This window comes from Lynx canadensis, chromosome B1 (assembly GCF_007474595.2).
Source record: "Lynx canadensis isolate LIC74 chromosome B1, mLynCan4.pri.v2, whole genome shotgun sequence".
Lineage (NCBI taxonomy): Eukaryota > Metazoa > Chordata > Mammalia > Carnivora > Felidae > Lynx > Lynx canadensis.
This window is the reverse complement of record NC_044306.2, coordinates 160,801,967-160,817,119: the sequence shown is the minus strand read 5'-3', so window position 1 is coordinate 160,817,119 and position 15,153 is coordinate 160,801,967. Positions and strand designations below refer to the sequence as shown.

Genomic DNA, 15,153 nt, shown 5'->3' with positions numbered 1-15,153 from the left:
GTATAGAAAAGCAGAATCTGCCTCCTTTTTGTGCTTGAATTCTTAATTTGATTTTACTTTGGTTCTTTCTCCTCAATAAAAAGTCAAATCAGTGAGAGCCCTGGTTGGTAAGGTTCTGGATCATCAATGTGTAAACTTGTAGTGAATTTCCAAAGAACAGGTCTATAGTGAGCCCTTTTCATTTGAGGTAGTAAAGGACTCATTGCTGGAATGGTTATCTATAAAAGGGCTTAAATTTTACGTGAGGAAAAGAAGGGGATGATTCTCATAGACATCAATAGTAAGTACAGGTCACTTTTGTAGAGTGATTTCTATCTGCCAACTGTCTGGTTAGTATGATACCCAGGATCTCTTAATCTTCACGGCAGTCTGATGAGGCATGTGCCATTGTCATCTCCACTTTATGGATTAGAAGACCTTAGAGAAGTTAAGTAGCTTTTGTAAGGTCACACAAGGTCAAGCCCAGGGCTGCTCAATTTAAGAGTCCAGTTGCTCAACCTCTGATTCCAGCCACCTGTGAAGTGTGTTTACCCCATTGCATAGGCAAGACAGTCAACCACAGGAAAAGCTCAGACTGGAAGTCAGGAGTCCTAGGCTCAAACTTCAGCCTGTGCACTAACCGCTGGGTGACCTGGGGCACCGCACTGGATTGCTGTGGCCCCTCATACTCACTCTGTCAAAAGAGAGCATTGGACCAAAATCACAGTTTCCTACTGCATTCCTCAGAGCCCCACTGCCCTCAGCAGTCTCATGGGATAGATCGAGCAGCACCCTTTTTACCTCTTTCATACACTGGGTAGGATGTTTGGGAAGGGGTTAAATAAAGCAGTAAATAATAATAATAAATCAAATAGCAGCCTGGGTCCCCTGTAGGCTTGAGATTTTCTGACACTGGAGATTGTATTTCTAGTCCCATTTTGAGGGAAGGAAAAGACTTCTATTTTTCTGTTGATAAGAAATATTACCTCTCCACCCAGAGAAGTCCCTCGGGCATCAGTGCAGAGTTTGTGTTAGGAAAGGACAGTTGAATATTTCATGTCACTAGTTCTAAGGGGTGAAGGATCAAGGTAAGTGAGCAGTTTCACTGTAAACCTCCCTTTGCCTTTACCAGTTTTTTTTTTAATATTTATTTTTTGGGAGACCGCAAGCAGGGTAGGGGTAGGGAGAGGGGGACAGAGGATCTGAAGCAGGCTGTGTGCTGACAGACTGACAGCAGTGAGCCCAATGTGGGGCTTGAACCCATGAACCACGAGATCATGACCTGAGCCAAAGTTGGATGCTCAACCGACTGAGCCACCCAGGTACCCTTGCCTTTACCAGTTCTGATCATTATTCCAGTGAGGTGGGCGGAGGGGGGGGGGCAGGTCTCCACACCATCAGCCCGTCCTCAGATACTAGCTGGCTTTCTTACATTTCATATCATTCATATCAGTTCTGATGCTGTCTACCTGTCCCACAAGACTGTCCCCACTTCAGATGCCATTCCCACATCCAAGTCATCACCTATGCTTCTGACCAACTTAAATCAGAGATTCCCACGACCCCCTCCTTGGGTTCAGTTAATTTGGAAGAGCGCCTCACAGAACTCAGGGAAACATTTTACTTATTAGATAACCAGTTTATTATAAAAGGATGTAACTCAGGAACAGCCAGATGGAAATGATCCATAAGGACAGGGTATGGGGAAGGGGCATGGAGCTTGCATGCCCTCAAAGGACACCTCTCCCCACAAATCTCCATGTGTTCACCAGCTGGAAACTCCCTGAACCCTGTCCTTTTGGGTTTTTATGGAGGTTTCACTATATATGCATGACCAATTAACTCATCAGCCATTGGCAATTGAAATCAGCCTCTAGTCCTGCTCCCCTCCCCAGAGGTTGGGGGGTGGGAACAAAAGATTCAAACCTGATCACATGGTTGGCTCCTCTGGCAACCAGCCCCCAGCCTTAAGGATGGTCCCAAAGTCATCTCATTAACGGAATGAGGGACACCTTATGCTCTCATCACTTAGGAAATTCCAAGCGTTTTACTGTGTTCTAGAAATGGGCATGAAGACCAAATGTATACTGCTTTTTAATTTTTTTTTAAAGTTTAATCTCTACGCCCAATGTGGGACTCGAAGTCATGACTCCGAGATCGTGAGCCACAGCTCTACCAACTGAGCCAGCCAGACGCCCCCAGATACATCATATAAATCGTAACAGCAGTCTTTTTTTTGTCCCCAGAAAAGCCTGTTCTTCAGAGCAGGCACTCGTTAGATGGCTCCAAACTTGCGGAGAAGGTTGAAACTGCGCAGCCACTGTGGATAACGTTAGCACTGCAGAAACAGAAGGGGTTTCGGGAGCAGCAAGCTACTCGAGAGGAGAGGAAGCAAGCCAGGGAGGCCAAACAGGCAGAAAAGCTCTCCAGAGAGAACGTGAGTAGCCTGGTCTTCGGCTTTAACTTTTCCTTCTCGAGTTTGGCTATCTTTTAGGTAGGTCACAAGGGTTTAAAAAAAAAAAAGCTAGCTGGGAGTGGTGAATGCTTAGGGTAGAGCAGTAAATAAATTGACAACCATTAAACCAGGGAAGTGTTTTCAAGTAGTAATTTTGTTTGGTTTCCTTGTGCTCTCAGTTAGGTTAACCTGATTTGGTAGAGTCCGTGATTATTAGCAGTGATCCACACACACTGCAGTTATGTGAGAAATAGGAAAGTGAATGCATTTGAGCAGTGAGTTGGGAGAAGAATCAGGAGTCTTGCTCTGTGGCCCTGATTTTATAGTCTGTTCACTGGGACTCCTACAAAAGTGGCTTCCCTCTTTTGGGACCTTTGTCTTGAGCTGCTCCATGGCTGGCGTCATGGTTGGCCACACATTGCTCCCAAGTGCAGTCCCGTTTCTCCTTCAGAGGCAGAGGTTGGGGGCTGGCAGGCAGAAGCCCCCCCAAGGCCTTGCACGGTCAGTCTTTCCGTGTCCTGAGGTTGAACACACACTTGCCCTGACTCTGTGCCCACCCAGGTCGGTGTCATCCTGCAGCCTGGAAGCAGCAGTATCAGCAGAGCAGGCTCCTTGCACAAGCACAGCCCACAGCTGGAGGAGAAGAAGCCGGAGACCGCAGCGTCCAGGCTTGAGCGCAGGGAACAGCTGAAAAAGGCCAACACTCTTCCCACATCTGTGACAGGTAGGGAGAGCAGGTCGGATTCCGTGTAACTGCGGTGAGAGGCTTGTCTTCTCACAGCCACTTTACATCCTTGAGTTTGGGAACGGGCACAGCGTGCGAGTCTCTTCACAGCCCCAGAGGTCAGCTTTGAGAAAGCACTTCTGGTAAAGACCACCAGCAGCTCCCCACCACCAGTGGTATGGTGGTAAGTGGTTAACAGTCACCCCCCAGGGACTGGGGAGACCTCTGATTTTAGCATTTGAGTTTTCGTGGGGTAAATCCTCCCACTGCAGCCAGTTCCAGGCTACCAGTGTGGTGTCACCTGGCTCCCTAAATTCCTGGGCATCAAACAAGCCCTCCCTCTCCGACACCCCGCTGCCTGTAGCCCCAACAAAATGAGGTTTGCTAACTTGCTCTCCTGTAAGGGAGACCATGTACCAGAAGAACCACCTAAAGAAAGGAAGAGGCAAGATTATCAGAGGATTTGGGGGGAAAAGGGTGAAGTTTAGGTAAAATTTAAGCGATGTGGGGTTTTGACGGGCTCAGAGCAGCACAGGGTTGTATGTAAAGGGGTTCACATCAAACCTGAGCTGAAAAGTGCACTCAGGGTCTAGTTTCCTTTGACACAATAAACTTAAATTTGTGGAGGCTAAATCTGAAAACCCCTGCTTGGGGCTCTGCACCTAGCTGGAACTGGAAGCTGCTCCTCTGAATCAGTGACCCACGGGGCTCAGATACTCCAGGCAAGGTGGGAAGGTCTCTGCTCACTGATGGGGATTCAGATAGCAAGTTTCTGACCACATTAATTAACAGCAGGGTTTCCTATTCATGACATATAAAAGACACACATTTAAAAAAAATTCTTTATTCTATTAAAATGATTGGTCATGTTTCCAACTGTTACCTTGTTACAAATCACTTGAAGGAGGGATATGAATGGGAACAAGCTTCCTCCCAGAGGTTAACAGGGCCTGTTTTCCCTTCTGAGCAACCCTGTTCCCTAGAGGGCACCCACCCCCCAGATCTAGACTTTGTAATGCCTTTGTTACCTGCCAGCTTGGGTATGGAAATGGAAAGAGGTCTCAACCACTAACGCTATACTTAATATTTTGGTGAGGAGAGAAAAAGCCTTTATATTTGAAAACCACTTTGGAGCACTGTATAATTTCTCAATAACCTCCATGGTATAATTTCATTTGATCTGACACCCAAGAATTAAAGGTTCTAAACAAACGGGTGTGCCACCAAGATCATTCTTTCAAAATAAAGTTCCAGAGTCAGAGATCACATACCTTTCTCTGACAGACTTCTTGGACGCTCTAAAGAGTTAATGCAGTTCAGAGTGGCTACAGCTTAATAAAGCAAACCTTTATTTTTGTGTTTGTCTTTTCAGTCAGTATTTGTAGAGTTCTCATTCTGTGTAGGCCATCGCCACGGGCAGTAAATAGGACTCAGAGAGAAGCCAAGATCCCTCACCTTAGGAGGTCTCTAAGATCTGATAAAACAAGTGTTGGAATTGTGAGGCCAGCCTGAAAGTCTAGAGAGCCGGCAGGGAGTGGAGGCCCCCAGCGCGAGCTTGGTACAGAGGGGAGCTTCTGACCTCACCAGTTTGAAAAAAAAAAAAAAAAGATAAGTTCAAACTGCTGGTTTGATCTTTTTCTTTCTGGAATTGACTGGTTGTATAGCTAGAATGACAACATTTACCTTTTATTTCTTATTATCATGTAGGCAGAGCTATGCACAAAAACTTAGGCTTCTAGAAACTGTGAAATTAAAACCAACCATATTCTAATTCTGTATGTAACAGTTATGATCACCCACTTTCTTCCCCTAATTGTTCTCACTAAAGATGCCCAGTGTTTCACTGGGTTTTCCTTTCTGAATCTTTTACTTTTTTTTTTTAATATAATTTATTGTCAAATTGGTTTCCATACAACACCCAGTGCTCATCCCAACAATGAGCTCATCCCTTGTCAATGCCCATCACCCACTTGCCTCTCTCCTCCACCAACCCTCAGTTTATTCTCAGTTTTTAAGAGTCTCTTATGGTTTGCCTCCCTCCCTCTCTGTTTGTAACTTTTCCCCCCTTCCCCTCCCCCATGGTCTTCTGTTAAGTTTCTCAAGATCCACGTATGAGTGAAAACATATGGTATCTTTCTCTGACTTATTTCACTTAGCATAATACCCTCCAGTTCCATCCATGTTGCTTCAGATGGCTAGATTTCGTTCTTTCTCATTGCCACGTAGTATTCCATTGTGTACATAAACACAGTTTCTTTATCCATTCATCAGCTGATGGACATTTAGGCTCTTTCCATAATTTGGCTATTGTTGAAAGTGCTGCTATAAACATTGGGGTACAAGTGCCCCTATACATCAGCACTTCTGTATCCCTTGGTTAAATTCCTAGCAGTGCTATTGCTGGGTCATAGGGTAGTTCTATTTTTAATTTTTTGAGGAACCTCCACACTGTTTTCCAGAGCGGCTGCACCAGTTTGCATGAATCCATTAGCAGTGCAAGAGGGTTCCCGTTTCTCCACATCCTCGCCAGCATCTGTGTTTTCCTGATTTGTTCATTTTAGCTGCTCTGACTGGCGTGAGGTGGTATCTCAGCGTGGCTTTGATTTTTACTTCCCTGATGATGAGTGACATTGAGCATCATTTCATGTGTCTGTTGGCCATCTAGATGTCTTGTTTGGAGAACTGTCTATTCATGTCTTTCATTTCTTCACTGGATCATTTGTTTTTCAGGTGTGGAGTTTGGTGAGTTCTGTATAGATTTTAGATACAAGCCCTTTATCCAATATGTCATTTGCAAATATCTTTTCCCATTCCGTTGGTTGCCTTTTAGTTTTGTTGATTGTTTCCTTTGCAGTGCAGAAACTTTTTATCTTGATGAGGTCCCAATAGTTCATCTTTGTTTTAATTCCCTTGCCTTTGGAGACAGGTCGAGCATGAAATTGTTGTAGCTGAGGTCAAAGAGGTTGTTGCCTGCTTTCTCCTCTAGGGTTTTGATGGTTTCCTGTCTCACATTCAGGTCTTTCATCCATTTGGAGTTTATTTTTATGTATGCTGTAAGAAAGTGGTCTAGTTTCAACCTTCTGCATGTTGCTGTCCAGATCTCCCAGCACCATTTGTTAAAGAGACTTTCATTCTTCCACTGGATGTTCTTTCCTCCTTTGTCAAAGATTAGTTGGCCATACATTTGTGGGTCCAATTCTGGGTTCCCTATTCTATTCCATTGGTCTGTTTTTGTGCCAATGACCATACAGTCTTGATGATTACAGTTTTGTAGTAGAGGCTAAAGTCTGGGATTGTGATGCCTCCCGCTTTGGTTTTCTTCTTCAATATTACTTTGGCTATTCAGGGTCTTTGTGGTTCCATACAAATTTTAGGATTGTTTGTTCTAGCTTTGAGAAGAATGCTGGTGCAATTTTGATTGGGATTGCATTGAATGTGTAGATTGCTTTTGGTAGTATTAACATTTTAATAATATTTATTCTTCCAATCCATGAGCATGGAATGTTTTTCCAATTCTTTGTGACTTCTTCAATTTCCTTCATAAACTTTCTATAGTTTTCAGCATACAGCTCTTTTACATCTTTGGTTAGGTTTATTCTGAGGTATTTTATGGTTCTTGTTCTTGGTGCAATTATAAATGGGATCAGTTTCTTTATTTCTCTTTCTGTTGCTTCATTATTGGTATATAAAAATGCAAGATTTCAATACATTGATTTTGTACCCTGCAATTTTGCTGAATTGATGTATCCCTTCTAGCAGACTTTTGGGTGGAGTCTATTGGGTTTTCCATGTAGAGTATCATGTCATCTGCGAAAAGTGACAGTTTGACTTCTTCTTTGCCAATTTTTCTTTTTAATTTTTTTTTAATGTTTATCTTTGAGAGAGGGAGAGAGACAGAGTGTGAGTGGGGAAGGGACAGAGAGAGAAGGAGACACAGAATCTGAAGCAGGCTCCAGGCTCTGAGCTGTCAGCACAGAGCCCGACACAGGGCTTGAACTCACAGACCGTGAGATCATGACCTGAGCCAAAGTTGGACATTTAACTGACTGAGCCACCCAGGCGCCCTCTTCTTTGCCAATTCTGATGCCTTTTATTTCATTTTGTTGTCTGATTGCTGATGCTAGCACTTCCAACACTATGTTAAACAACAGCAGTGAGAGTGGACATCCCTGTCATGTTCCTGATCTCAGGGGGAAAGTTCTCAGTTTTTCCCTATTGAGGATGATATTAGCTGTGGGCTTTTCATAAATTGCTTTTATGATGTTTAAGTATGTTCCTTCTATCTTGACTTTGACGGTTTTTATTAAGAAAGGATGCTGTATTTTGCCAAATGCTTTTTCTGCATCTATTGACAGGATCATATGGTTCTTTTCCTTTCTTCTATTAATGTGATGTATCACATTGATTGATTTGCGAATATTGAACCAGCCCTGCAGCCCAGGAATGAATTCCACTTGATCATAGTGAATAATTCTTTTTATATGCTGTTGAATTTGACTTGCTAGTATCTTGTTGAGAATTTTTGCATCCATATTCAGCAGGGATATTGGCCTGTGGTTCTCTTTTTTTGCTGGGTTTCTGTCTGGTTTGGGAATCAAAGTAATGCTGGCTTCATAGAATGAGTTGAGTCCCGAAGTTTTCCTTCCATTTCTATTTTTTGGAACAGCTTGAGGATAGGTATCAACTCTGTGTTGAATGTATGGTAGAATTCCCCAGGGAAGCCAACTAGTCCAGGACTCTTTATTTGTTGGGAGATTTTTGATAACTGATTCAGTTTCTTCACTAGTTATGGGTCTGTTCAAATTTTCTATTTCTTCCCGTTTGTCCAGTTTGCTGGCATACAATTTTTCATAGTATTCCTTGATAAATTGCTTGTATTTCTGAGGCACTGGTTGTAATACATCCATTTTCATTCATGATTTTATCTATTTGGGTTATCTCCCTTTTCTTTTTGAGAAGCCTAGCTAGAGGTTTATCAATTTTATTTTTTCAAAAAACCAACTCTTGGTTTCATTGATCTGCTCTGCAGTTTTTTTAGATTCTATATTGTTTATTTCTGCTCTGATCTTTATTATTTCTCTTCTTCTGCTGGGTTTGAGGTGTCTTTGCTGTTCTGCTTCTAGTTCCTTTAGGTGTGCAGTTAGATTTTGTATTTGGGATTTTTTTTGTTTCTTGAGATAGGCCATTTTCCTCTTAGGACTGCCTTTGCTGCATCCCAAAGGGTTTGGATTGTTGTGCTTTCATTTTCATTTGTTTCCATGTATTTTTTCTCTAACTGCCTGGTTGACCCATTCGTTCTTTAGTAGGATGTTATTTAACCTCCATGCTTTTGGAGATTTTCCAGACTTTTTCCTGTGGTTGATTTCAATTTTCATAGCATTGTGATCTGGAAGTGTGAATGGTATGATCTCAATTTTTTTATATTTATTGAGGGCTGTTTTGTAACCCAGAATGTGATCTAGCTTGGAGAATGTTCCATGTGCACTCAAGAAGAAAGTATATTCTGCTGCTTCAGGATGTAGAGTTCTAAGTATATCTGTCAAGTCCATCTGGTCCAGTGTTTCATTCAGGGCCATTGTTTCTTTACTGATTTTCTGTCTAGATGATCTGTCCATTGTTATAAGTTCAGTATTAAAGTCCCCTACAATTAACACATTCTTACCAGTAAGATTACTTATGTTTGTGATTGTTTTATGTATTTGGGTGTTCCCGAATTCAGTGCATAGATATTTGTAATTGTTAGCTCTTCCTGCTGGATAGACCCCATAATTATTATATAATGCCATTCTTCATCTCTTGTTGCGGACTTTAAAGTCTAGTTTTTCTGAAATAAGTATGGCTTTTCCAGCTTTCTTTTGACTTCCAGTACATGATAGATAGTTCTCCAACCCCTCACTTTCAATCTGAAGGTGTCCTCAGGTCTAAAATGGGTCTCTTGTAGACAGGAAATAGATGGGTCTTATTTTTTAATCCATTCTGATACCCTCTGTCTTTTGATTGGAGCATTTAGTCCATTTACATTCAGTGTTATTATTGAAAGATAGGGGTTTAGAGTCACTGTGTTATCTGTAGGTTTCATGGTTGTAGTGATGTCTCTGGTACTTTGTGGTCCTTGTAACATTTCACTCACAGAATCCCCCTTAGGATCTCTTGTAGAGCTGGTTTAGTTGTGATGGATGAATTCCTTCAGTTTTTGTTTGTTTGGGAAGACCTTTATCTCTCCTTCTATTCTGAATGACAGGCTTGCTGGATAAAGGATTACTGGTTGCATATTTTTCCTGTTCATCACATTGAAGATCTCCTGCCATTCCTTTCTGGTCTGCCAAGTTCCAGTAGATAGGTCTGCTACTACCCTTATGTGTCTACCTTTGTATGTTAAGACCTGTTTATCCCTAGCTGCTTTCAGAATTTTCTCTTTATCCTTGTATTTTGCCAGTTTCATTATGATATGTCGTGCAGTAAATTGATTCAAGTTACATCTGAAGGGAGTTCTCTGTGCCTCTTGGATTTCAAGGTCTGTTTCCTTCCCTGGATTGGGAAAGTTCTCAGCTCTGATTTGTTCAAGTACACCTTCAGCCCCTTTCTTTCTCTCTCTTCTTCTTCTGGAACTCCTATGATATGGATATTGTTCCATTTGATTGAATCATTTAGTTCTCTAATTCTCCACTGGTGATCCTGGACTTTTTTTTTTAATCTCTTAGCTTCCTCTTTTTCCATGTTATCTTCTAATTCACCTCTTCTCCCCTCTGCCTCTTCAATCCATGCTGTGACCGCTTCCATTTTGCACCTCAATTTATAGCATTTTTCAATTCATCATGACTATTTTTTAGTTCCTTGATCTCTGCATCAGTAGATTCTCTGCTGTCTTCTATGCCTTTTTCAAGCCCAGTGATTAATCTTATGACTATTTTTCTAAATTCTTGTTCATTTATATTGCTTATATCTGTTTTGATCAATTCTTTAGTGGCCACTTCTTCCTGGAATTTCGTCAGGGGAATTCTTCCATTTCGTCATTTTGGCTAGTTTTCTATCCCTTGTGAGTTTTAAAAGCTTGTTATGTGCTCTGCACCTGTGAGCACTGCTTTATTAAAGAGGAGGTCATACACTGTCCAGGGCCTGGCCCTTCAGGAGGTGTGTTTTGGAGAGTTACTTGCTCTCTGTTGTTGTTAACTTTGGTTATTTTATTTCCCTACTTGTAGTGATGTTTTGGACCCTCCACCAGGTGTGCTTTGATTTGTTCCTTGAAGTAGCTGTGGAAAGGAAAACAGATAAACAGGAAAGAAAAACATGCAATCACACAAATAAACAAAAACAATCAAAAAGCAAAAAACCAGAAACACCAGCTACAAGTAAAGAACAGGGTGGAGGTGGTGCTGATGGAAGAGCACATACAAAGAGAGAAATGACAGGGGCAGGGTAAAGGAAAAAATAAACATTGACCAGGCAGAGAAACTAAATAGCTTAATTCAGAGAGAGAGCAAGGAAAATGAGGAGGCAGAGAAAAAGAAATGAAGATAAAGTTATCTAGAGAAACTATAGGCTTAATTATTCCAGAGAGAGAAAGGAAAGGAGGTGGTGTAGAACATGTATCAAGAGAATGGATTAAATATGTCTGCTAAAACAAACCAACAACCAGAGTACCCAGTCTAGAGGAGGGAAGAGATAAGGAGAAAAGGAAGGAAGAATTTATCTAAATAACAAGAATTGTCCTAGAATTAATCCAGGCAATGCAGCAGCACCAGTCTGGAGGAGGGGGCCATCTGGTTCCTCAGCATCTATCCCACTCCAGTAGACATGCAGTTACCTGGCATGAAGGGGCGTGTTTTGGTGTAGGCGGGTCCCACCTCCACTGTGGGCCCCAGGGACCCATCCCTGAGGCCCCACCTTGGTCGTGGTGGGGAGAAAAATGGCGACCTCCCAGCCTCTTCTCCACTGACCGGTGTCCCAAATCACTGCGCCGTCCTCGCTGTGCTGTGGGCACAGATGAGGAGGTCTGTCTCGCTCTGCCAACTTCCATGCCCTGGTACTTGGCTGGGATTTAAACTCCCGCTCCATGTGCCCCAGCCCTGGGGAAGCGCCTATGTTGTCCCAGCTGGTTTTGTCCTGTGCCACAGTACTTCAGGGAGAGGACTGCTTTCTCCTACTGTGGACTGCATCCCTGACCTGCCCCCGAACCCGGTGGTGGCTCCCCTCCTCCCCAGGTGCACAAACAGGGCAGCCGGCCCCAGTACGAAGGCCCCAGAGTTAGAGATGGGATCCCTCTCCATTCCTGGTCGGAGGTTTTTCTCTTGTCTAGATACAGTCCTACACTTCCCCAGCCACTCTTTCTCTTCCCTTTGTCTCTCTGCAGAAGAGGATCCTTCCTCTCCATGCCTACACGGCCCGTTTTATCTCCCCCAGTTCACAATCACCCACCTACAGCCCGTCAGGTTGTCCCAGTGTCTCCTTGTTAGACTCCTGTCTCTTTTCCTTCTAGACTCTCTGTTTGAGAGACATGGGAAGTATGAATCCCCCTACTTTTCCGCCATGTTGGCTGGCCCTGAAATCTTACCCTTCTGATACATCAAAATGTGGTTCTAACTTTTATTCTTATTCTTTTCCTTCTAAACACGATTCAGTGGAGATTTCGGATTCAGCTCCCCCTGCACCGCTGGTCAAAGAAGTCACCAAGAGGTTCTCAACCCCAGACGCTGCCCCGGTGTCAACAGAACCAGCTTGGTTGGCGTTGGCCAAAAGGAAAGCCAAGGCCTGGAGCGACTGTCCACAGATCATTAAGTAGAGTGACTCTTAACCCACTCCTGTTGCCAGTTATTGGCTCTTCTCTTGCCCTTGTTATTTATTTTTTATATGAGGTAAAGAAACCAAGCTAGGGAAAAGCAGCATGTTTTATAGGCTCTAAAATAATTGTTTAGAAACGGAACTGGTGGCGTTCCTTGTAAAGAGTGTATTTGCACAATCCTAGGTCCTGGTGCCTTGAGCTCCTCCTCGTTCTCAAGAGAAAATTCCATCTGAGGGACCACACGAAGCAAAATCTCCAAACTAAGAACTTCTTACGAGAGCCTACCATGCCCATTCTACAGCGCTCCACACATAACACACCCACACACCATTTAGAACAACATGTCCTTTTGCCAATATTTGTAATGGTTTGTGATTCTCTACTCCAGTTTACCCTACCATTTGTTTGGTGTGTTCTTTCCTTTTCTACGGTAATGGTGAAAGAAAGGATCATATAGATAGAAACAATAATTCCCATTCTCCTGAATGCAGTGAGTAACTAGGTATCATAACAGTCTGGCTGCCACCTCTTTCCGTGTCTGCTTTTCTGAATTCTCCCTGGTCTGAAACTGTAACATGCACATGTCCACCACACTGCTATTCTACAGGTCCTGCCACACCAGGACTCCCTTAAGAACATATTAAACATTTGGCCCAGTTGGCTCCTAGGCAACATTTTTATTTACCATCATGAAGAAAGGAAGCAACATATTCTCTTTCCGTCTCTGAGAATCCCCATCTAGTGCAGTGGTACTTAAGATGTCCTGGCTCCATCCCAGTCCTACCTACCAAATTAGATCCTTTGAGGATGGGCCAGGACTGTCTATTCTGGCAAAACTCTTCAGACGAATTCTGATACATCCCAAAGGTTGAGAACCTTGGGATAAACTGCTTCCAGTGTAATCTAGCTTTTAAAACTCTGAAAGGGAGGCTCATTTCACCCCAAGAAGCAAAAGTGAGAGAGGAAAAATAACCCATCCCCCAAACCAGCCATTTATTACAAGATAGGAGAGGCTACTGACATTACATGTCTCTGAATATTCTCTTAGGTCTTTAGGGAAAATTGACAGGAAGCCAAGATTTGGAGCCTTTGTACTAAGGACTTCCTATGGAAAGTTTCTTTCTTTATTGTAATTGAATGATTCACATTTAGAGTCAAATGTTCAAGAGCATTTATAATTTTGAGCATTCACCTTGCTACCTTTAAAAAACATCTCAGAGTCTAAAGTGGCCTTGTTGCTCCACACATGTGGTCCAAAGAAGGGACATGGCAAGCATGAAGCATAGACATACCAGCAAACCCACACTTTCTATTTCATGGTGCCGGCATATTCAACTTTTCTTAAGATTCTGACTCCACAATACAAGTACACATCCTTCACTCAGTGCAAGGGGAATCACATTCCTTTTTCCTCTCCTACAAAAACACATTTTATCAGTATCCATCATGCTGAGCTCCCTCAACATGCAATGTGCTGTTATTATTCTGTTATTTACCATATAGAAGGCATCTTCTGGAAATGATGGCTCAACCTCATGGTAGCAACTGGCAAGTGTGGTCAAGCGGATAGTTGTACTCTTGCAAGTCGGATTTAATATTATATATACTGGATCAGACTGTTAAGAATCAGTGTAACTTGAATTTTTTTTATTCCTGCGGGAAGCAATTAATATTCCAATGCATGTTTTCCACACTGATGTTCATTTCTAAATCAAACATGTAGGCATTTGTTAGTTTTCAGTGATTTCATTACTAACATAACACCCTTTTGAATGGCAGTCTTTCCACCTAGAGCCCTGGTATTCTAGTGCTACAGTAATTCTTCCAAACTTTGTCTTTCATCCTGCCAGCTTTGGATAATACCACAGTAAGGGTGGAGAACAGGGGGAAGAAATCAGATCACTGAAGAAGAATACTTAGAAGAGTCAACTCTCTACTGGCTCACATACCACATAGGAGAAACGCCTTAGTCACAAAGCTCCTATGAAAGTCTTTAGAAGTTAAGAGTACACTGGGGAAAGGGACAGAGCACTTACTTTCAACCACTTCCTGAAGGGTACATGTTTAATATTTCATGTAAAATGACTCCAAATTGCACTAAATACCAATGAAGTGTTATTTTGCTTTAGTTGTGCTGCAGTCTTTTCTGATTAACAAACTATGGGGGAAATTCAAAACAAAAACACTTTTTTTTTAAATCAATGATTGCTATGTTAAATTTTTTTTTAAACTTGAAACACATACTTCTCTTGGCAAGGTTAACAGATTAACTCTGTTCATAAACATATATAGAGAGTTTTTGTTTACTTTTTTAATTTTTCAAGTGCAATTGTTTCTTACACATTAATTACTATTATAATTTTAGCCAGTTATCAGCAAATTATAGTATGTATTCATTGTCTCTTCTTGTGACATTTAGTTTAATTGCTTATTTTAAAGCAGAAACATTACAGTGTCTTGCAATATTTTTAACCAATAATAAAATTAAGTAGAGACAACAATGAAAAATATCTTAGTGTGATTTTAATATTATTTTGAGATTTTTGGTTGTATAAAGTTTTAATGTAAAATGTCCATTATTGAAGGAAAGAGATCTTTCAATAAAAAATACATACAAGATCTTCAGCACTGATGGAATTTCCTTTTCAAGTTGAAGTTTTTACTATTTTCAATGACTATAAGCAAACTCATATAGCTTTTGTTGAGAAAGAGAAATTTCAAGGCATTTTATGTGCTACCTTATATTTTTTACTAGGTGTTTTAGAGATAAGTAATGAGTAGGGGCAAATAAAATGTTTATCTCCGTCCTAAATTGGAATTGAATGATCTGCATCCCAGACAAAACAATCCTACAGCCTCCTTACACAACACATGGGCCCCAGAACAGCAACAGTGGCTGGAGCTGAGAGAGCTGAGACCTTGTGAAAGGCAGCTTAGGGTCCCAGGCCAGACCTACTGACTCACAGGCCTGCACTAGGGCCAAGTGAGTGATGTGAGGCATTCATCTTGGGTGCCACAAACTATGTAATCAAGAAAAATACTATTTTCATACAGTATTATATATATAGTATATATAGTATGTATGTATATATATAATATACATTATATATACAATTATATACAAATATATGCATTATATATACAATATATATACATTATATGTTATATATAATGTATATTATATATAGGTACTATATATAATGTATATTATATATA

The 15,153-nt window shown here is 41.6% G+C and overlaps 1 protein-coding gene across 10 annotated transcripts in view; it reads left to right on the top strand.

Annotated features, from left to right (window-relative positions):
- The window catches only part of CRACD (capping protein inhibiting regulator of actin dynamics), a 280,653-nt gene extending 266,088 nt beyond the window's left edge, over window positions 1-14,565 (top strand). For all 10 annotated transcript variants that reach the window (XM_030313821.1, XM_030313818.1, XM_030313816.1 and 7 more), the window contains 3 exons: window positions 2,226-2,416; window positions 2,996-3,158; window positions 11,777-14,565. In XM_030313821.1, the coding sequence (XP_030169681.1) occupies window positions 2,226-2,416; window positions 2,996-3,158; window positions 11,777-11,937 (515 nt within the window). In that variant the 3' untranslated portion in view covers window positions 11,938-14,565. The remainder of the gene's footprint in view (window positions 1-2,225; window positions 2,417-2,995; window positions 3,159-11,776) is intronic.
- Window positions 14,566-15,153: the final 588 nt, after the last annotated feature.